This window comes from Drosophila serrata, unplaced genomic scaffold (genome assembly GCF_035046125.1).
Source record: "Drosophila serrata isolate PLE 108 unplaced genomic scaffold, ASM3504612v1 contig_336, whole genome shotgun sequence".
NCBI lineage: Eukaryota > Metazoa > Arthropoda > Insecta > Diptera > Drosophilidae > Drosophila > Drosophila serrata.
In genome coordinates this window covers 46233-69923 of record NW_028257234.1, presented here as the reverse complement: position 1 = coordinate 69923, position 23691 = coordinate 46233, and the positions used below count along the sequence as shown (strand labels likewise).

The following is a 23691-nucleotide window of genomic DNA, read 5'->3' as shown; positions in this document are numbered from 1 at the left end:
ATTGATATGCTCTTGTGGGCTTCTTGCTTCTCTGATTTTCTGCCGATGGGATGATATTCCCCCCACCCATTTCAATGGGTTCACTCACCCCAAGTCTTTCTCTCATTCAGCATCAGCAAACATATCAGGGCGCTTCCGTTCGATAAACCGAAAAAAATAATGCATAATTATAAGGGAATTATCAACAAAAAGGGCCACAATGTTGCATCTGAAATCCCGGATGGGAAAAATAAATGAAGTGACAATAACTGGTGACAATTAAAATGTCAGGGTTTATCTTTAATTGAGTGGAGATTTCATTATAGTTTAAGTTCAAAGTTTGCTAAGCGGAGAAGAAGTCATTTCAGACCTTATAAATCATATACATTCTCGATCGGCAATGTTTTTTTTGGAACCTGCTTCAAAATCTATAAAGAATAAAGCTTAAAACCTGGGAAGAGAGAGCTGATCAGGGTAAAGAGTCTCTTCTTTCATCTCAGTTACATTTCCCCCCATGAAAATTCTCTCTTTTTTACTGAAAATATGAATAAAGTTTAGCTGCTTTTTAATCTTTTCAAATATCAAACACTAACCTGGGAGCCCAAAAACCTGGCATTTATGTCTCACTTGACAACCAGCTGGACCAGTTGCAGTCGTCTTCGTTGGTTTCGTATTCGTACTGGGAATTTGATTCGGATTCAATGCTGCAATGTGGCCTCCAGGTTTTACTGGTGCTTCACCCAAAAACATCTTTGGCATCTGGTTGCTAGTATTTCTTTATGGTTCAGTTTTTTGCAGCAAGCAACTGCAACAAGTTTATCAACAACAGCAGCAGCAGCAGCAGCAGCAATATTGCAGCTTGCACTTGTGTGGCATGCGCCATTGGACACGCCTCCAAGAGACAAAAAATATGTAAAAAAAAATTGCAGCAAAATGAATTTGTGGCGACACCTTCAAGTAAAAACCCCAACGCCATTTACCAGCAATTTAAGCAGAGAGCAAAAATAATTGCACAACATAACTTTAAAACTTTAAAACAATAAATTACATATAATTAAAATTGGGTTTGAAAGCATAAATCATTAGCAATTTGTTTGAAAACATGCATAAGATATATAAGTTTATGCAGAAGCTTTAAATATATTTAAAACTTGTATATAAGGCAGAGTTTTAAGTATACTTACAAGCACGTCAATTTATCGAAAATTTTCATTTTATTAAATATATAAATATCGGTTAAAAAATGGTATTCTAATTTTAGTCAGAAGCCTCAAACGCTATGAAAGACTCATTTTCGACCCTATAAACCATATATATTCTTGATCAGCATCAACAGGGGAATCTTTCTAGGCACTTAGTAAAGAAACAAAATTTTTATCAATTTTTTCCAAATTTTACAAGGGGTTACATCGTTAAAATTGTTAAAAATTGATAAAAATGTTAATTTTTTCACAATTCAAACTGAGTATGCAGATTTATTAACAATTAAAAAACTAACATAAGACAGCTTTCCGATTTAAAATTAATGCATTTTTGGCTGAGTTATGAGATTTAAAAAAATTTAATTTATCGAAAATTTTCATAAATTGAAATACATAAAAATCGGTTAAAAATTGGTATTATATTTTTAGTCAAAAGCCTCAAACGATATGAAGGAGTAATTTCCGACCCTATAAATCATATATATTATTGATCAGCATCAACAAGCGAATCAATCTAGCCATCTTAGGAGGGGGAATTTTTTTTTTAATTTTTTTGAAATTTTATAAGGGGTTAAAATTGTCAAAAATTATTCAAAAAAAATTATTTTTTTTACATTTTGAATAAAGTACGCAGATTTGTTACCCTTCAAAAAACTAACATAGGGCAGCTTTCCGTATTAAATTTAATGCTTTTTTGGCTTAGTTATGAGATTTTTAAATTTAGATTTTTCGAAAAAAATGCCATATAAAAATCGTTCGATTTCCGATACGATCCTATAATAAAATGGCAAACTGCTGTTAGTCTCTTTATTGTTTTAAATAATAATTTTTCAAAAGAAGATTTTAAAATATGCATTTCCAAACCTATCAAAAATTATGTTAAATTATCTGCAACAATTTCAAGTAAATAAACCAATTCAGAATGTAAAAGGAAAACTAAATTAAATCACCTGTGATTGCAGCACAGGGCAATCTTGATTCTTATATATTCTGGGAAAATGATGTAGCCCCCGAAGTGAAGCAGCACTTGACTTGGAATAATGCATTGTAATAATAATAATAAATTAGAATTGAATGGTTGCAGCCCACTTTTTGCAAGAGATTCCTCTGAATCGATTGGCCCCAGCATTCTTTTGCGAAAAAGATGGCAAAATATTGATCCAGCAAAAGGGGCAGCATATATATATACATTTATATATATCTTTCTTTCGTTTTTTTATGTATTTTTTAACATTTTTTTTATATTTCTGCCAGAGGCATCTGGTGCTGGCCTATGCAATTTGCTTCGGTTCCACGATATTTATGCGCATTGTTATTATGTATTGAAAATGCGAACAAATTATTAATGTGCATGTGGAGCTGGAGCTGAAGCTGGAGGTGGAGGGAGGCAGCGATTTTCCTTCGCTCTGAAGATTTTCCCGTCGACTTTCCCGCGCTCTCTGTGTGCTCTGGCCTGTGCTGTCGGCGTCCACATAATTGGCGCATAAATCATTTTACCTGCCTCGCCGAGAGCGCAGCAGCGGTAATTTCAGTGTTGCCACAACACACAGCGCCACAGCGACCGTTAGCTGCTTTGCCTCAGATACTCTCAGATACTCGGATACTCGGATATACATTTGTATCTGCTGCACAGATGTTTCTTTCCATACAGATAGATGCGTTCAATAAACCAAACCTCCACTTAATTGCAGGCCAGAGACCATCCCCCTCTTTAGTTTATTTTCTGTTGTATTTCTCCCTCGTGCTTATCCAAAACGAAGGAAAGATACAAAGATACAAGATACAAAATGTAAAAGAAAGAAAGCAAAAACCCGAAACCGTTTTGTCTCTCTTGTTTCGTTTTAGTTTTCAGTTTTGGTATCGGGCTTTTTTTTCGGTGGCTTTCATTGATTTCTCTATTTGAAATCACTCCATTTCATTATTGATTTTGATTTTTTGATTGCCGTTCGTCGTCTTTGTCGCTCAACTGTAAATTGCAGTGGATCCGATCGTTTACACTGTGAAAAATACCCAGGGAAAACACGAGAACGTGAGAAATTATTTTATGGCATTAAAAATAATCAGAAGCTTAGAAAGCAGTGATGGAGTAATTTCCGACCCCATAAACTATATATATTCTTGATCAGCATCAACAGGCGAATCAATCTAGCCATCTTAGGAAGGGAATTTTTTTTTTTAATTTTTTTGAAATTTTATAAGGGGTTAAAATTGTCAAAAATTATTCAGAAAAAAATTAATTTATTTAACATTTTGAATAAAGTACGCAGATTTGTTATGCTTTAAAAAACTAACATAGGGCAGCTTTCCGAATTAAATTTAATACTTTTTTGGCTAAGTTATGAGATTTTTAAATTTTGATATTTCGAAAAAATTGGTATGTAAATATATTGATAAATATTGAACCAAAGTTTACTTTGATTTCATGATTTCATTTGATTTAATAAGTATTTAAAATATATTTCTTCCAATCATTACTCTATACTTTTAGCAGAACGAATAATACTTTTAGAACTAACAAAAAAAACTCTTTTATTAATTATTTTGTTATGACCAAGTTTACCTTTGTTCCCAATGCTCTTTCCTTGCAATTCTCACAAATTAGGAACAATTTAATTAACACAATAACGCAGTATCTTTATGTCCCAAGACTTAATTAAAAAATACGGCAAAAATCATAAAGTGAAATGAGATCTGATTTGATTTAATTGGAAAAGGGGAAACGGTAAAATTGCTCGTAACCAAATATGAATCGAAACATTTTTTGATAATCTCTTTTATTTTTTTCGTGCTGTGCAGATCGTAAAGTTTGTTGTTATTTTTGGATAGCGCCGTTGGGGATTCCGTTTGCCATCATCAAACCGTCAACAAATTTGCATCACAATATGGGTATTTTTTTACTATATATATTTTTTTTTTGTAGAGCTGGAAATTCGATTGCGAACGCTGCTGTTCTAACGGTTTTCTTTATTTTTGGCCAAGCGAAAAAAATATATACAAATTTTCAACTTAAAGACTTTTACTTTTTTGTTTTGTTTTTTCTTTGGAAGCCATCATCATCGTAATAATTGATTGCTGCACTTGTTTCGGCGCTTTCTAAAAATGCAAAAAACAATTACAAACTTAAAACTAAAGTAAAGTAAAGATGGGAAGAGTAGAGTGGAGACGAAGGAAAAGCTTTGGCTTGCGGTTGGTAATTATAAAACAATTGGAAAGGTGACCCGCTGAGTTGAGTCGATTTTAGTTGAGTGGCGGTCTTACTTTACGGCTTTTGCTGCCGTGACAAACGATCGATCCGAATGCCGGTTTATAGACTATCGACATCTACATCGATCAGAGATCGCTTGATTTCATTGTTAATTGAATTGTGGTCTCGGTCTCCGTTGTTGTAAGGCTTCATTATGGATATGTAACAATTTGCCATCACGACATCATCGTGTCCGCAATTATCCTAACTGGCCATGGCCATAATCGATTCTATATACTAGTCTTTTTGCCATTTGCTATATAACTGCAAAACAATCAAACAAAACATCTTTGAAGATTTCTTCGAGGGGAAGGCCGGCCGTAGCATGTAAATTCATTGCCAAAACATCATCGAAGAAAGTTGTTTTCCTTTGTTTTAACTGCAAAAAAAAGATGAAAATAAACAATAAACAACCGCAAAATGTTTTATAAATAACAGAGGCCCGAAGGCAACTCATCAAGCTGAAGAGTGTGTGTAAATGTTTTTGCATCTCCACACTTTAATACCCTCGAGTATCTTGTGCTCAGGTCACTGCCATTTGTTGCATGTTCATATATGAATGAATGTGTGTATGGATGTATGTATATACCCTAAAGCCAGAGGTGGCATTATAATGTTTCCAACAAGTTGGGAAAACTGGCGGAAAATTGACTTTCATCAACCCCCGTAAATTAACTTTCCTCAAAGCTTTTCCTTAAGCCTTCATTATGGTTTTGGGGGTAAAGCCAACAATTAACACCTGTTTGTGGAGAATGGAAAAAATCATTTAATCATTATAAAACACTATTTATTAAACAAATTGTTGTTTAAAATTTAATAAATATTTGTACTTAATTTAAAGCCATATATTGCAAAGAAACAAGAATCCAGGTATATAATATCTTTTTAATACTTAAATCATATATCATATAAGTTCCATATATTTTTTTTATAACTTAATAATAATAACTTAATATTTTACCTTAATTTTAAATTTTAGATCGAAAAGGATTGAGGAATTCCCTCGTACCATAAGTGTAATTGCCAAAGTTCCATTCATTATAAATTTATTTAATGTAAAAACAATTAAATATAATTTTAAACCCACATACAAAATTTCAACAAAATTGTATTTAAAGAAAAGTATGTAGCCAATTTCTTGTACACCATAGATGAGACTAAATATTTACTTTATAGTTCTACCGAATATAAATGTATTTCATTTAATAACAACTTTATATATTTAAAAAACCACATACCAAATTTCAAGGTAATATTAAACTAGGAAGATGATATATCCTCAAAAATGTCCCTTGATTTTGTGAGGACTTTTAAAAGAGTGTTCAGGTTTTGGTTTAGTCTCTCTCTCTCCCTCTCTCTCGCTCGATCCGTCTATCTCTTTCTCCGGTGGCTCCTTGAGTTTTGTTGCACCGCATTCTTGACAACCATAAAAGTCGCATCACGAACACTCTGCCCCATTCTCCGCTCCGCTCTCACTCACACAGCGATCACAATGTGCAACGCTTGAGAGCGCGTGCGCGCGTGCGTCAGAAGGCACTGGGAGAGCGAGACGGCTGGCGAAGGTGCAACAGGGACAGGGACAGGTGGAGTGACATGAGCACATCGTTAACTGTAGCAGGCGCTGACTGTGGCAATCTTTCCATTTCCATTTTCATTTCTTCTCGCGCAGAAGAGAGGCTTCGGCCATCGGCTCGTTAGGTGTATCTCAGTATCTTTGTATCTTTGTATCTGTATTTTCAGAACGCCGCTGCTGCCGGTGCTGCCGGTGCTCCACTTGCCGTGCATTACAGTAAAATATACCGTATGCTGCAGCATATTTCTACGATTAAATGTTATAAAAGAGCTGCAAATATATATATATAAAAGAAAGAAAGAAGAAAATTCGCAATCACAATCACAAGCGCACAATCGATGCTCCTCGTTTATTGTCGCTGATTTATTGCGCTCAAAAAATAATAATAATGACCTGAAAAAATATATATTTTATGTATGTGGCCCAAAGCCAAGACTCAGGGGTCTGTCTCCCTCGTTAAAGTCTCATTAGTTTCTTTTGCACCTTTTTTGCACCTCAACTGAATGAATGGATTTAAGCTGCTTTTGTCATTTATGCAACACAGACAACAAACACACTAATTGTGACAGCTTCAAGTACAATATAAATGCAGCTTATAACTCTTTGCTTTGTTGGGGTATTTTTTGTGTGCAACTGAAAAAGAGATTGAATAATATTTATGCAATGAGGGAATTTTGATTTTATAAAGAAAGTGACTTGTTTTATGATATTACAAAATATGAAATGATTTTTCTTAAAACCACTACAAACTACGGAAGGCAAAAGTTTATATACGCTTTCAGTTAGCAATAGATTTTCAGGATCGAGTCGTTAATTATATTTAAATGAGAATATATTATATTTATATTTGTATATTTTTACATGACCATATTGTTTACTAATCAAAGATTAAAAATCTCATAACTAAGCCAAAAGTGCATTAATTTTAATTCGGAAAGCTGTCCTATGTTAGTTTTCATTAGCTTTATAAATCTGCATACTCTATTTAAAATGTAAAAAAATTCAAATTTTTATAAATTTTAAATTATAAAATTTATATAAAATTTCCAAAAAATTTTCTAAAATTTGCTTTCTTTCCTGCATGTCCAGAAAGATTCGCCTGTTGATGCTGATCAAGAATATATATGGTTTATGGGGTCGGAAATGACTCCTTTACTGCTTTACTAGCTTCTGACTAAAATTAGTATACCATTTTTTAACCGATATTTATCTATTTGTTTATATGACAATTTTTTAGACAAATCAAAATTTAAAAATATCCTAACTCTGTTAAAAATGCATTAAATTTAATTCGGAAAGCTGTCCTATATTAGTTTTTGTTAGGTTAATAAATCTGCATACTCAGTTTAAAATGTTAAAAAATTCAACTTTTTTGTCAATTTTTGTCAATTTTAACGATGTAACCCCTTATAAAATTTTCAAAATTTTGAAAAAATTAAAATTCCGGTACATAGCTAGATCGACTCGGCTGTTAATGCTGATCAAGAATATGTAGGCTTTACAGGGTCGGAAATTACTTCTTCATTGCGTTTTAAGCTTCTGAATTAAATTATAATACCCTGCAAGGGTAAAAACATAACAGAGGAAAAACTAGAAAAGGGTCTTCTTATGGCACAGTTAAAGAATATAAAAAATAAAAACGCATTTAAAGGCTTAGATCACCTTTTTCTCTCCTTGTCAGGATCTTCATCAGTATCTTATATACGTAAATAATTTCTTATTGTTAAAAGGAACCTAAAGCTTTCCAAAAGAAAAAAGAAGAAACAGCAGAAGAATCTAAGCAAGAAACTTCCAATGACAAAATTGAAAAATTGAATTCTTCTGACCTTGTCTAGTTTGCTTAACTTAATAATGTATAAATCTTTTCAAATTAAAAAGAAACCAGTAGTTTTTAAAAAAAGAATTATTAGCAGAAGAATTGAAGCAAGAGCGAGCGAGAAGAGCTGAAAATGTGAAGAATGGAAATAAAGAATGGAAACAGCTGCACTGGAAACCTGCAGCTGGAGCTGGAAGTGGAGCTGGAGCTGGAAGTGGAGCTGGAGCTGGAAGTGGAGCTGGAGCTGGAGCTTCTTGGATGTGCGATCTGTGTTCGCATTGTTTGGATGCGACTGCGTTTATCAGTCAGTCAGCAGTTAACAGCTATAGCTTTTGCTGCTTCTGCTGCTGGCTAGCTTTACCGTTATCATTAACAAGCCAACACAGCCACGCATGAGAGCGAAACACACGCAAAATAAAAGCAGGTTGGGCGTCAAAAAGGAGAGGTGGAGGAGGCAGAGGCAGAGGCCGAGGCAGCGGAGAAAGGAGAGAGAGCAAGAGGAGAAAAAAGAAATGGAGAGGTGGAGAGGGAGGTAGAGACTAGGAAAGTGGTGGAGAATGGAGAAGAGGAGAGGAGGAGGAGAGAAGGCGTAGAGACACGTCAATTGGTGAAAGGTGCGCGCTGGATGCGATAAAGCTTCCATCATATTTTACATTTTCGTAATTTGCTAAAAGCACATACCCACACACTCACACACACACTCAGGTGGTGGTGTGTGCGTGTGCAATTTCATTTAATTAGATTGCGTTTTAATAATGCCACACACACACACACTCATATAGCAGACATCAAAGCACAGATAAAGGCCAAGATACAACACACAAACAAGCATCTATATATATGTACTATATATATACAGGCGACATTCAATCGCCGATATTGATAGTGTAATTTAATTGATTTGCGAACAGAGCAACAACAAGAAGGAGCAGCAACAGAATAATAATGAGCACACAAGCAGCACAAAAGAGTGAGATCTTAAGATCGAGTCTGGAAATACCCTTGACAAACCCATGTTCTCTAGGATTGCAAGGCTTTATAGTCATTGGAATGAGCTGAAACTTGTTAAAAATCTATATTATGACCTTAAAATGCATCATGCTAAATTTAATAAAATTATAATAAGAAATAACAAAGTAAGGACTGGTTAAAGATATAACTTTTTGACTTAAGAGGAATTAAATTTAGAAAAAACCTATATCTTTCCTTGCACTCGTGAGTAGGAATCGTAAATGATAGTAACTTTGGGATATATAGTCTCAAAATAATATTATAAAACATATATAATTTTATAATACCCAAAAGCAAAGTTAAGACTTGTCTTAGATATACATTTTAAACTAGGTTATTTAGGAACAGTAAAAATTGGTATAAAACTGTACTTTAACTTACACTCTTGACTAGGTATCTCATAGATAATAATACTCCAACTAAAATTAAAATTAAGACAAGAAAGGAAGCTAACTTCGGCACGCCGAAGTTTATATACCCTTGCAGATAGAAATTCTATGACTAGGAATCCATACCATATAAATTAAATATATTTGTGTTAAAAAACAATGAAGTAATACCTGCTTTCATTTCATTCACCTATACATATTATATTTGCAGTTTTACATTCACAGATTTGCATTTTTCCTCTTCATCAAACGATCGTTTGTATGGCACCTATATGATATAGTCAACCGATTTTTATGAAATTTGCCACAAAATTTAAGACTAATATAAAATGGCTACACCTCAAATTTGATGAAAATCTGTTGAAAACTGAAAAAGTTATAATTTTTAATTTTATTAATTTCTCGATCGTTCCTATGGGAGCTATATGATATAGTAGCCCGATTTTCATAAAATTTTATACAAAATTGTAGAGTATAGTAAAATGGCTATATCTCAAATTTGATCCAATTCTATTGAAAACTGAAAATGTTAAAATTTTTTTTGTAAAAATTTTCCGATCATTCCTATGGCAGCTATATGATATAGTCGTCCGATCCGGCCCGTTCCGACATATATACGAGTGAGAGTATATAGAAGGCTAACTACAAAGTTTCATTCAGATAGCTTCAAAACTGAGAGACTAGTTTGCGTAGAAACGGACAGACGGACAGAAGGACAGACGGACAGACGGACAGACGGACAGACGGACAGACGGACATGGCTAGATCGACTCGGCTGTTGATCCTGATCAAGAATATATATACTTTATATGGTCGGAGGTGCCTCCTTCACTGCGTTGCAAACTTCTGACTGAAATTATAATACCCTGCAAGGGTATAATAGAAGACATTCAACGAAACTCTAGCTATCCCTAGTGAGCATCTCCTTCCATAATGGTTAAGGTTAGGATTACAATTGTTGTTCCAAATCCGACCTTGAGTTTAAGATACTCTCCATCAAAAGGCAGGGTAGCAAAAGAGCAGAAAGCCAGAACGGCAGACAAAGGCCGAATCGGAGGCAGTTGGCAACAGCTACAACAGCTTCTGGGCCTTCCATTGGCATCGCATCTTTGGATGGACACGAACATGGATGTGCCTGGTGGATGTGGATGTGCCTGGTGGATGTGGATGTTCGGATAGATTGTTGGACTGCATTTGTTCCGCTTGGCGATGCCCGGCACTCCATTTGCAGTAATTGGCGCTGCTTTTGCTGGCTTGATAATGATGATAATACTAAAGCTATAGATATATAGTCTAATGATGATGATGAGGTTGCTGCAACTGCAAAAAAAAAGAAAAAGACCGGTGCCTAACTGTGATATTGTATGTGTTTGCCTCTGGCCAACAACACATTTGCTCTCTGTCTAATTGTTTGAGGACGAATCTTTTCTTTCCTTCTCTTACTCCCTGAAGAGTGACCCCTGGGGGTCCCCTCTCTTAAAAAAAGAAAAATAGAAACGTTTAAACACATACAGAGATGGCAGGAAAAACCACAACCCCAACCCGTTTGCATAATTAATTATGATTTGCGTTTGACTCAAGAGTGTGCAAATCGGTTGCTTAAACGGCCACAATTAATATTTCCAGCGAACTTGTTCAAACATTTTCGCCTATCGAATTGCATTTAGTTGGAAAACAAATGACGAAAAGGTGGTGAAGAGAGCCGAGAGCTTTGGCTTTAAGCTGACGAGGCAGCATATATAGCGAGCATTGACTTTTACAACAAAATAATCCACAAGATAATCCCGAATTTGGCAAAAGAGGCAGAGAGAGAAAAAACAAGGCAAGCTGAAATTTGTATACCCTTGCAGATTGAAATTCGATCACTAGGAATTAATACAATATATATTATATATATTTATGTTAGAAACAATATAAAGTAATGCCTGCTTTCATTTCATTCACCGTTTAACATTTTCCTCTATTATTAACGATCGTTTGTATGGCATCTATATGATATAGTAGTCCGATTTTCATAAAATTTTACACAAAATTTTAGATTAATATATAATAGCTATATATTAAATTTGATGAAAATCTGTTGAAAACTGAAAAAGTTATTATTTTTATTATTATTTTTCTTACAATTTTTCGATTGTTCCTATTGCAGCTATATATAAATATATATATATATATATATATATATATATATATATATAGTCCACCGATTCGCTAAGCTCCGATTTATATACTAGTAAAATTATATAAGAGAATAACTCCATAGTTTCATTGAAATAGCTTTAAATTTGTTCCAAAACAAATCTCGCACATCTGTACATATGATTCCCAACTGGTTCTAACATCCCCGGAACGAAGTGACTGCTGCCGGCCTCGTTTAAGATATGTGTTGTGTTACAAAAGTTGCAAGTCATTGTTTACAAGTGTTTAAAGTTAGTAACTGATCATACATACTTACTCGTCATAGATACTTACTTATCATAGATACTTACTGATCATAGTTAATCAGTGGTCATAGCTTACTTACTGTTCAGAGTTACTCACTGCTCATAGATACTTACTCTTCAGAGTTACTTACTGCTTATAGTTAATTACTGATCATAGTTCTATAAATCGTCCGATTGTTCCTATGACAGCTATATATATGTATATATATAGTCCACCGATCCGCCATGCTCAGATTTATATAGTAGTAAAATTATATAGAAGAAGAACTCCATAGTTTCATTGAAATAGCTTTAAATTTGTTCCAAAACAAATCTCGCACATCTGTGCATATGATTCCCAACTAGTTCTAACTTCCCCGGAACGAAGTGACTGCTACCGGCCACGTCTCAGATATGTGTTGTGTTACAAAAGTTGCAAGTCATTGTTTATTAGTGTTCAAAGTTAGTAACTGATCATACATACTTACTGTTCATAGATACTTACTGATCATAGTTAATTAGTGATCATACTTACTTACTGTTCAGAGTTACTCACTGCTCATAGATACTTACTGGTCATAGATATGTATTGATTATAGATACTTACTGATCATAGATACTTACTCTTCAGAGTTACTTACTGCTTAAAATTAATTACTGATCATAGTTCTATAAATCGTCCGATTGTTCCTATGACAGATATATATATGTATATATATAGTCCACCGAATCGCCATGCTCAGATTTATATAGTAGTAAAATTATATAGAAGAAGAACTCCATAGTTTCATTGAAATAGCTTTAAATTTGTTCCAAAACAAATCTCGCACATCTGTGCATATGATTCCCAACTAGTTCTAACTTCCCCGGAACGAAGTGACTGCTGCCGGCCTCGTCTCAGATATGTGTTGTGTTACAAAAGTTGCAAGTCATTGTTTATTAGTGTTTAAAGTTATTAACTGATCATACTTACTTATTGGTCTTAGATACTTACTGCTCAGAGTTACTTACTGCTTATAGATACTTAATGTTCTACTTACTGCTTATAGATACTTACTGATCATAGTTACTTAGTGGTCATAGATACTTACAGTTCAGAGTTACTTACTGCTTATAGATACTTAATGTTCAACGTACCGTTCATGGATACTTACTGATCACTTACTTTAATTAATTGAAATAATAAACTCGAAAATTCTTACCTCATTTTGGGATATATTCATATATTAATTCACCTAAAATAACCCAGAAACCATTAAGTTGAAGTCAAATCTAAGCAAATATATCTTTCCTTTATTATCTCAACAAAGCATGCAATATTTCCTTGAGTTTCATTACCGGAATTAAAATAATAAAAAAACGAGCATAGTTTTTAAGAAGATCCAAAAGATATTGTTTTACTATGCATTACTTAAATTAGTTTAACAATCAAAAAAAGAAATCTTTTTTCTATTGCTGGGTGTGGCGCTTAATTAAAAAGTTGCCTTTTTAAGGAGATCATTTATATTTATTATATATATCTTGCACTACTTTGTTTATTTCTTCTTTATATGTGCAACATTTTCGTTTCGTTTTTCCTACTTTATTTCCCATTTCCATTTTGATGTTAATCTAACATCTGCGATTTGCTTTTAAGCCAACGCCCTGGCCCTGGCTTTTTCTCTGCCTTATTTTCTGTTGGATTTTTGTTATTTGTTGTCCGTCCCAGGAGCCAACGCCTAGAAATATATATACATATATAAATAAAAAACAAAGTGTATAAAAAAAGGAAACGTTGGAGTCGCTGTCACGCTTTTGTCTTCTTTCGCCGTTTATCGCCCCTTTGTGCTTGCTGTTTTGCCTTTTTGAGAAATTAGAATGCAAAATCCAACCCAGGCTCATCAGCACCCCTTTAATTTTCCCCCCTGGAAACTCCACACACTCACACACCTTTTGTGTCATTCTCTCTGTGCTTTCCTCCTTACTTATTATTATTATTTCCCCTCTTTTTGTTTTATTATTTATTTAAGTTTTTCCTCTCGACGTTCTTAATTTATGTTTGGCGTTGCTGCTGCTGCTTTTTATGGGAGTTGTTGACTCATCCGGGGCCCGGCGATTCATAAGCTCTGATTAGCAGGCACGCGTCACGCTAATGAGTGGTTCTTCTTCTCGTTATTGCTACCGATTCTCTGACTATGCCTATATATATATACATATATATAGTTTTTATTATATTGTATACCTTTCCAGGGTATTTTAATTTTAGTCAAAAGCTTCAAAACCAGTGAGGGAGTCATTTGCGACCATATTGACCATATATATTCCTGATCAGCATCAACAGGCGAATCTTTCTAGGCATGTATTAAAGAAACACATTTTTTTAAAATTTTTTTTTTCCAAATTTTATAAGGGGTTACATCGTTAAAATTGCCAAAAATTGACAAAATATTTGAATTTTTTAACATTTTAAATGGAGTATGCAGATTTATTAAGCTAATACAAACTTACATAGGACAGCTTTCCGAATTGAAATTATTGCATTTTTGGCTTAGTTATGAGATTTTTAAATTTTGATTTGTCGAAAAATTTGCTATAAAAATATAGTTAAAATCTGTTAAAAAATGGTAATGGACCTTCAGTCAGAAGCTTAAAAAAAATGTGAAGGAGTCATTTCCGACCGCATAAATCATATATATTCTTGATCAGCATCAACAGAAAAATCTTTTAAGCCATCTCCGGCCGAAAAAAAATTTGTTCAGAAAATTTCCATTTTTTTTTTTTTAAAGGAAAGGGGTTACATCATGAAAATTTGCAAAAATTGTCAAAAACTTCACATTTTAAATGGAGTATGCAGTTTTATTAACCTGCTAAAAATGAACATAGGAACGCTTTCCGAATTGAAATTAAGGCATTTTTAGCCAAGTTATGAGTTTTTAAGTCTGTGATTTATCGAAGAAATTGTCATATAAATTATATCGATTCAAAGAATGCAAATATAGACAGCTGTTTTTTTTTAATCAAAAGTTGGCTCTTAGATATAAACACAGATTTCTGATATCAAAAGCGACAAGTTTAAGTTACCATTTAACAAAGACCTGTTCAAAATCAGTTGTTAAAGTTAGTATAAACAGCTGTTTTTCAACTCAAAGCCGTTTTCCAAGTTGGCAATACAGCTGGGCCATTTGCAGCCACTAATTAATCTCCAAGGACGTTTGAGGAGTGGCTCTTGCAAATAAAAAGGCAAAGCAAAACACCTGCTTCGAATCTATTTGCAACAGTTATCGATGATGCAGCCCGATAGAAGTGTCATCGATGCTTTGACAGCCTGACTGCTGCCTGTTGAGTTTGAATTTATTGGAGCTGGAAGACACCAAATCCAAATCCATTCAGGAGAGAAGCGGGGAGGAGGAGAGCCTGCAGCTGGAGGATCAGCGACATGTGTCGCCATGTAATGCAAATGTTATCTGCATTTCCTGTTGCGAATGAATGGCAATGCCAGGGCACAGACAGAGACAAGGATAGTGAGAGAGAGAGAGAGAGGGAGGGAGCAAAGACTCGTCTGGAGATGGAAGAAGGAAACCCACTGGCTGGCTACTCAACATGCAGACAGACAGAGCAGGAGGAGCAGGAGGAGCAGCCAGTGGAGAGGAGGAGATCCCGTCTGACAGGCTGTCTTTCAATCCCGTCTCCACATAAATCTTGCACGCAGTCTTTAGTCTTCAGTCTTCAGTCTTGAGTCTTCTTCAGCCTCAGCCTCGCCTCGTCTGGCCGTGACAAAGTGTTCATCAATCAAGCGTATAGTTTTACATAATTAAATGCATAATCTGTGTAATATTCAGGACTATATATATTTATTTTTAGCAAAGCAATTCAATAATCCAAGTAATTGAACTATTCTACATATCATTTTCAGATTCCTTTCAATCAAACGCATCCCGGAGTCCGGAGAACAGCCCCAAGATTGCTCCCATAAGCACCATGAACGGCCAGGGCTGCGAGCTGGGCCACAGCAATGGGGACATCATCTCACAGAATCAACAGAAGGGATGGTGGACCATTGGCGTGATTAATGGCCAGCACAAGTACATGACCGCTGAGACCTTTGGGTTCAAGCTCAATGCCAATGGGGCCAGTTTGAAGAAGAAGCAACTGTGGACACTGGAGCCCTCGAACACCGGTGAAAGTAAGTCTTGTCATTAAATATAGAAATGGAAATTAATGTTGTTTATGTTTGATTTGATTTGATAAATATAATTGGAGAGCTTACAAAGATCTTTTAGAAGCTTTTGAACTCTTGATTGATGAAATGTAGATTTTGATAAGGAAATTGTTCAAGAATTGTGTTCCAAATTACAGAGAAAGACATCTCAGGGCTAATATTTAATCCTAGCCTAAAAATAATCCTTGTTAAATAATTATAAATTCATTATTTTTGCCATGAAGAAAGAGTTGCAAATCTTTAATCAAAGACAGTTTATTGATATTTAAACAACAATTAACCCTTTATTTGGCTCCGTTTTCAATTAGGTTAGGGCTTAGGGCTTATAGGGATTGTAACCCTTATCGACATCGATATAAATACTAGTCTTGAAAGGGGGTGGATGGATGGATACTCATCCCCTATCGACATCGATACAAATACATATAAACGTAAATCAAATTTTTGAAAACCGAAAACGAAAAACAATGTAACACCAAATAGAATTTGAAACATTAAAGTGATGCCAAAATATGCAAATGCAAAGTTAATAGTATCTGGACATTTTGACGCTATTGCCAATATTGTCCTTGCGACCATGATCATGGCCGAGAGTCCTGCGGCCACGCGGCGACTGGGATACCTTCTGCTTGGCCTCCATGGCGGCACAGACAGCTCTGGAGGCGGCCTCCTTGGTCTTGTCATAATCGGCCTGGGCATCGGCCACACGGCGCGTGGCATTGGCCACACGCATCTTGGCCGCCTCCAATAGCTGGGTGCGTTCGGCCAACTGAGCCTGGGCCCCATTGGCCACCTTCTTGATGTTGGCCAAATTGCCGGCAATTTTCTCGGCCAGCGTGCGGAGATGGGTCAACTGGGCCTGAGCCTCATTGGCCGCCGATGTGGCCGCATTGGCATTGGCCTGTGTGTTCTCCAGGGAGACGGTCACCTCCAGGATCACAGCATTAGCCTCCTTGGCCTCCACCTGCAGCTGCTCGACAATCTGCTGCTTGCCCGCCAGCGCCGCCTCAGCCGCTCGAGCGGATTGGGATGCCTTGTCGGCCAGCTCGGTCTTCACCTGCATGGCAGCCGCCTCGGCTGCCGGCATCTGGGCATCGCTGGCGGCCTTGGCCTCCTGGGCCGCCTTCTGGGCAATATTCGAGGCCTTTTGCTTGGGATCCGATAGATTTATGCCGCATCCCTGTTTGTCATTGGTGTTCGTCTTGCCCGAACAAGAGGATTCCACTTCCGCACCACATCCTACGCCTCCTCCTCCACCAGTTCTGCCACCGTTGCCTCTGGTGCCAATGCCGGTGTCGATATCACCACCAGCATCTCCGCCACCGCTGGCGGCACTGATACCGCCTCCGCCATTGGAACCGATACCATTACCACCACCTACACCACCAGTTGCCTCCGCATACAAGCTGAGATCTCCGAAGAGTTCATCATCCAGCAGGGGATCGTAGGTGCCCAGGATAAGGGGAATCACATTCACGAAAAATATGAAAGTTAAGAAAAGTTTTGAATTCATTTTTGGTTTTTTAGTTTTATAATCGAAAAGTGAGAAAAATAGTAAGAACTTTTTATTTTTGGATATATATTTTATTTTTGGAACACCGCACTGTATGAGAGATCTGATCGACTGAGAATGTGGAGCTGGGCTTAGGTCTTACAATGATTCCTATTTGAGTTCTAAATTTGTTTCCAAGGCTTACTTGATTGTATATATATTATATTATATTTTCATGTAAGCTAAATAATGTTTATTATGTAAATTTATTTTTAAAAAATCAAGGTCTTGTTAAATACTATTATTTGGATTTTAATCAGAAGTTAGAAAAGATCTAAGGGAGTAATTCATACATTTTCCTTGTTTCGCATTTGAGCTTTTAGAATTAAATTTAATGCCTTTTTGAACTTTAAATTTCTGTATTTATTTATATATTTATCTATATATTTATTTATATATTTATCTATATATTTATTTATATATTTATTTATATATTTATTTATATACTTATTTATATATTTATTTATGTATTTATTTATTTATATACTTATCTATTTATTTCTTCATTTATTTATATAATCTTTCTTTATTTATTAATTCTTCTTGAGCAAAACATTTCAAGTTCTTCAAACAATAATCCCTTAAAGAAAAGTTCCCTTTCATAATGACTACATATTTATTCATTAAGCTTAAGTTATGTGATTTTTTGTATATTTTTTTTCAATGACACCTGCCTGTCTGACTTCCCACGATGGTTTAATCGGAATAATCGATGATACACCTTTGCATTTACATGGGAATAACCATGGTTTTGTTATCTATGAATCCTGATAAGCAGACGTTAATCCTCTGCCTTGGACAGCAAGTGATTTTTTTATTTTTATTTTGTTGTTTGTTGGTTTCTATATATATAAGATATGTGTATATATATATCAACCAGTTAGTTGCCACAACTCTTGGGGCCTAAGTGGCGCAGAGTCGAAGCCATTTGCCAGGCTTAATCACTATCATCTTGGCCAGTTAGTGGCGTCTTTTACTTGAATTTTTTCTTCATTTTCTGATGTTGTTGCTGTTTGTGTTTTATTTTCGTAACATAAATCATTGGGGGTCCGAGGCAAAGATAATTCCAGTTGCACTAATTTGACGGAGCCAAGAGAGTAGAAAACAAAGCGCCTCACGAATTTGGCATCATTTATCAGGCAACAAGCGGCTTCTGCATTGCAATTGGAATTGGATTTGGAGCTGGACTTGGCTTTGGACTTGGCTTTAAAGTTGGCTTTAAAAGTTGGTGCCTCGACTCGACTCGATGTTGGTTAGTCCGTGGCGAGGCAGGCAATTACAATTAAAGCTGGTAAAGCAACTGGTTTTCTTACTTATTTTTTATTATTTTTCTTTTGCCGCCACTCGTGGTCGTTGCCACTGGGCAATTAATAAACATTTTCTATAATACCAAAGCCATAAGTCAGCATTCGTTGTTGGCCATTAAAATAGCTCATCCAAATTGAAAAAATAAAAAACACCAACCACACTTATTGTATTACTTGTTACGGTGGATTGGCGCAAATGGCTTAATAGATGATAGCATTCAAAATGTTTGGAAAGCGAGACAAATCGCCAATCGATAGATCGATGTCAGCGCCATGGATTATCGTTTTTTTCAGGCTCACTAATTGGTCACACAATCAAAACAAAAATGAACAGAGAGAGAGATAATTAATTCAAAAATCAATGATTAATGCAGCTTAACCAACTTAACAAAACTACTTTTGAAATCGTTAAGTATTATAAATGTACAAGAAATTTAAGTAAAATCGAGCAATATCGATAACTGGTTAGCATAACAATCAACTATCGAATTTGTATGCTGTGTATTTAGATGAAGAAACGAGGCAATAAGTTGATCCTTAAGTTTATTCTGCTTTAAGGAGATTTTTGTAATTAAAAACTGCTAAAAAATAAAGTCAAATAGTATAAATTATTTATATTATATTAATTATAATATATATGTATTAATAAACATATTTTATGGATATTAAATGCTCTCTATTTACGTAAATAAGTATATAGTAAGCTGATTTATAAATTATCTAGTCAGTTTTATAGAAATAGTTGGAGTCATAAAATTCCTATTACAATTACTATCATAACCACTACTATTTCTATTACTATTATTCCAATAATTCTTCAAAAAAGTAATACAATTCCAATCTTTTTCATATCTTTTCCAATAGGTATTATCTACTTACGATCTCATCTGAACAAGTACCTTTCGGTCGATCAGTTTGGCAATGTGCTTTGCGAGAGCGACGAACGGGACGCTGGCAGCCGCTTCCAGATCAGCATCAGCGAGGATGGCAGCGGTCGTTGGGCGCTGAAGAATGAGTCGCGTGGCTACTTCCTGGGCGGCACGCCCGACAAGCTGGTCTGCACGGCCAAGACTCCGGGTGCCAGCGAGTTCTGGACCGTACATTTGGCCGCCAGGCCGCAGGTTAATCTGCGTTCCATTGGACGGAAGCGTTTCGCCCATCTGTCTGAGTCGCAGGATGAGATCCATGTCGATGCCAATATTCCGTGGGGCGAGGATACACTCTTTACTCTCGAGTTTCGTGCCGAGGAGGGAGGACGCTATGCCCTGCATACGTGCAACAACAAGTGAGTGGTATCCAATCTCCATTCTAAATCCTTACTAATTACTTTTCTTGGTTATATTTGCAGATATTTGAATGCCAATGGCAAACTTCAGGTGGTGTGCAACGAGGACTGTCTGTTTAGCGCCGAATATCATGGCGGTCATCTGGCGCTGCGCGATCGCCAGGGTCAATACTTGTCACCCATTGGATCGAAGGCTGTGCTCAAGTCACGCTCCTCGACGGTCACCCGGGATGAGCTCTTCTCGCTGGAGGACTCACTGCCGCAGGCCTCGTTCATTGCCGGCCTTAACTTGCGGTATGTGAGCGTTAAGCAGGGCGTCGATGTGACGGCCAACCAGGATGAGGTGGGCGAGAATGAGACATTCCAGTTGGAATACGATTGGTCGGCACACCGCTGGGCCCTGCGCACCACCCAGGATCGCTACTGGTGCCTGTCCGCCGGCGGTGGCATCCAGGCCACCGGAAATCGTCGTTGTGCCGACGCATTGTTCGAATTGATCTGGCACGGTGATGGTTCGCTCTCGTTCCGGGCCAATAATGGCAAATTTTTGGCCACCAAGCGTTCCGGTCATCTGTTTGCCACCTCGGAGTCCATCGAGGAGATTGCCAAGTTCTATTTTTACTTGATTAATCGGTAAGTTTTAATATGGGTTTGTTATTTAACTTCACACAGCTATTAATTTGCTTCTCTTTTTACTTGGGCAGACCCATTCTTGTGTTGAAGTGTGAGCAAGGATTCGTGGGATATCGTACACCCGGCAACCTAAAGCTGGAGTGCAACAAGGCCACCTATGAGACCATATTGGTGGAGCGCGCCCAGAAGGGTCTCGTTCATTTGAAGGCGCACAGCGGCAAGTATTGGCGCATCGATGGCGAGAGCATCTCGGTGGATGCCGACGCGCCCAGCGATGGATTCTTCCTGGAGTTACGCGAGCCAACCAGGATCTGCATAAGGTTCGGAGGATATATCAATGCCAATACTGGCAGTTATAAATTTGGTCAAAATAATAGCAGTAGCAATGTATATCAAGAGAAAAAGTCGTTTATAATAGTCCACAAATACCACATTATAATTAAATAATTTGAAAGTATCAAAAATATCCCAAAAAATGTGATAAGTTTTTATCTTTCCTATAATATTGCATAGATATATTATAAATAATATCAATTTATCGTATATATGCATATCGCAACGTTAAAATATTGATTTGTATATCTAGATTAGCATCAAAATCGATACAGTAACTATATTTAGATGCTTTCTGCTAGCCCTAGTTGAAAGTATTTCTCTTTCTTAGATTTCTATGATCTAAAATGTATACATATCCGATTATTATGTGAAAAATTCTTAAAGTAATTAAAGAAATAGATTTTCTTTTAGAAAAAATGATCTTTTGTATCAAAATCCTTTATATCTAATTAATGTTCTGAAAGTTTTCTACTTTATATGTACTTTTCATAATAATGTAGGGTTAAAGCATCTGTATTTTAATGAATTATAATATCTAAGGATCAATATGTGTATTGATAATAGTCGCATTAAATTTTTACTAGAAAAAGCTTTTATTCTGACCAAAAAGTGTGTAAATTCTTCTACAAATTAACATTAAACTTGGTTACTAATATAATTTAAATTCTACATCTTTACAGATCGCAGCAGGGCAAGTATTTGGGCGCCACTAAAAACGGAGCCTTCAAGCTGTTGGACGATGGCACCGACTCGGCCACCCAATGGGAGTTCTAGGGCGTTCCTCCACTCATCCCACCCACCACCATTCCGGTCGTCAGTATCATCACATGTCCCCCATTTCCATGCCCAAAGTCTCGATGAGGAAGGAGCTGCAGTGAAAGTCGCACAAGAAGAATTTGATCCTAAAAAAACAATTAAACGAAGAGAGGGAAAGAGCGAGGATGAAATTGAAAACACATATTTATATATATATACTACATATATATATATATCTATATATTTACTATATATATATAAATAAAGATTATGATAAAGATCTATATCGTATACATAAAGAGAAAGAGAAAAAGAGAGGGATTTTTTTAAACACACAACCAACCTACTTAGCTTTTTATACGTTTTTATATACGAAGATATGAAAAATGAAAGAAAACCAGAAAATATATATATTAAAATGCAGAACTTTTGTCGCAAGCGAGTCCTTCCGTTTTTTATCAAACAACAAAAAGTATATCAGCAACTAAGCAAGAGCAAAATTAAGATCATAATGGTTATATAGCAAGCACATCATATATTCACACACAAACACACACACACACAACCTATATAATAAACATAATCAAACGGAATTAAATAAAAAGTAATAATTTATAAAAATAAAGAGGATCGAAAGAGTAAAGGAAGAGTGAGGAAAGCATGATAAATGAGAATGATAATGAATCAAGAATTATATAAAAATAAATCAACACATATTCCTATAAATTTATTTATATATATATTTATATACATATTGATATGAACACTGACCCACACACACACCCACACAATTGAAAACACACACACACAAAACACTCAAGCAAGCAATTTTTAATACGCAAAAACCACATTTTAGTCGCTAAGCAAAAACTTAAAAAAAAAGTTTAATCTGTAATAAAAAATAAAACAAAAAAAAAATTAAAAAACCGAAGAAAAAAAACAAACAGAAAACAAATCTCTCCGTACTGCGATTTTCAATGGAATCAACTCCAACTATATATCTTACATATGTATGCATAATATATATATTGAATTAGTTTTTTGTTATTTATTTGCATCAACTCTTTCTTAATTAATTAATTAGTAATCAATGTTTTTTTTTTTGTAATCTGTGCACTTCAACTCGAAATCGAAACCAGAAAGAAAAACAAAACTCAAACCCATTTAGTTGCTAAATCTTCAAATGGAAATTTTGTATGATACATATGAAATATATACATATATATAAATGATTATGTTTAATTGCATTTTGCTTGGTATTGTTTTGTGGGATTATTCGACAGCTTTCCGAATTGAATTTAATGCATTTTTGGCAGAGTTGTGATATTTTTAAATTTGATTTGTCTTATAAAATAAATAGATAAATATCGGTTAAAAAATGGTATTCTAATTTTAATCAGAAGATAATAAAGCAGTCAAGGAATCATTTCCGACCCTATAAATCATATATATTCTTAATCAGCATCAACAGGCAAATCTTTCTGTGTATGTAGGAAAGAAAGTAAATTTTTTTCAATTTTTTTCGAAATTTTATAAGGGGTCACATCGTTAAAATTGTCAAAAATAAAATAAAAATTGTTAATTTTTTAACATTTTAAACTAAGTACGCAGATTTATTATTATTTAATAAACTAACATAGGGCAGCTTTCCGAATTAAAATTAATGAATTTTTGGCAGAGTTATGGGATTTTTAAAACTTTAGTTTTTCGAATATTTTCATATTATTAAGTATATAAATATCGGTTAAAAAATGGTATTCTAATTTTAGTCAGAAGCCTCAAACGCTATGAAAGACTCATTTCCGACCCTATAAACCATATATATTCTGGATCAGCATCAACAGGGGAATCTTTCTAGGCACTTAGTAAAGAAACTAAATTTTTATAAATTTTTTCCAAATTTTACAAGGGGTTACATCGTTCAAATTGTTAAAAATTTATGAAAAAATTAAATTTTTTAACATTATGAACTGAGCTTGCAAATTTA

The 23691-nt window shown here is 35.2% G+C and overlaps 2 protein-coding genes across 3 annotated transcripts in view; one reads left to right on the top strand and one right to left on the bottom strand.

Moving 5' to 3' along the window:
* The window catches only part of sn (fascin domain-containing protein singed), a 28270-nt gene extending 5337 nt beyond the window's left edge, over nucleotides 1-22933 (top strand). For both annotated transcript variants that reach the window (XM_020953453.2, XM_020953452.2), the window contains exons 3-7: nucleotides 15530-15799; nucleotides 19559-19979; nucleotides 20043-20612; nucleotides 20684-20932; nucleotides 21629-22933. In XM_020953453.2, the coding sequence (XP_020809112.1) occupies nucleotides 15595-15799; nucleotides 19559-19979; nucleotides 20043-20612; nucleotides 20684-20932; nucleotides 21629-21722 (1539 nt within the window). In that variant the 5' untranslated portion in view covers nucleotides 15530-15594 and the 3' untranslated portion in view covers nucleotides 21723-22933. The remainder of the gene's footprint in view (nucleotides 1-15529; nucleotides 15800-19558; nucleotides 19980-20042; nucleotides 20613-20683; nucleotides 20933-21628) is intronic.
* LOC110184813 (uncharacterized) lies at nucleotides 16100-17491 on the bottom strand. The gene has a single exon (XM_020953454.2). It carries the CDS (start codon nucleotides 17346-17348, stop codon nucleotides 16362-16364), a length of 987 nt encoding a protein of 328 aa, XP_020809113.2. The 5' UTR covers nucleotides 17349-17491; the 3' UTR covers nucleotides 16100-16361.
* Nucleotides 22934-23691: the final 758 nt, after the last annotated feature.

What these genes read in the sequence shown, in the direction of transcription:
- LOC110184813 (XM_020953454.2), bottom strand. Translation starts at nt 17,348, where the DNA reads ATGAATTCAAAACTTTTCTTAACTTTCATATTTTTCGTGAATGTGATT.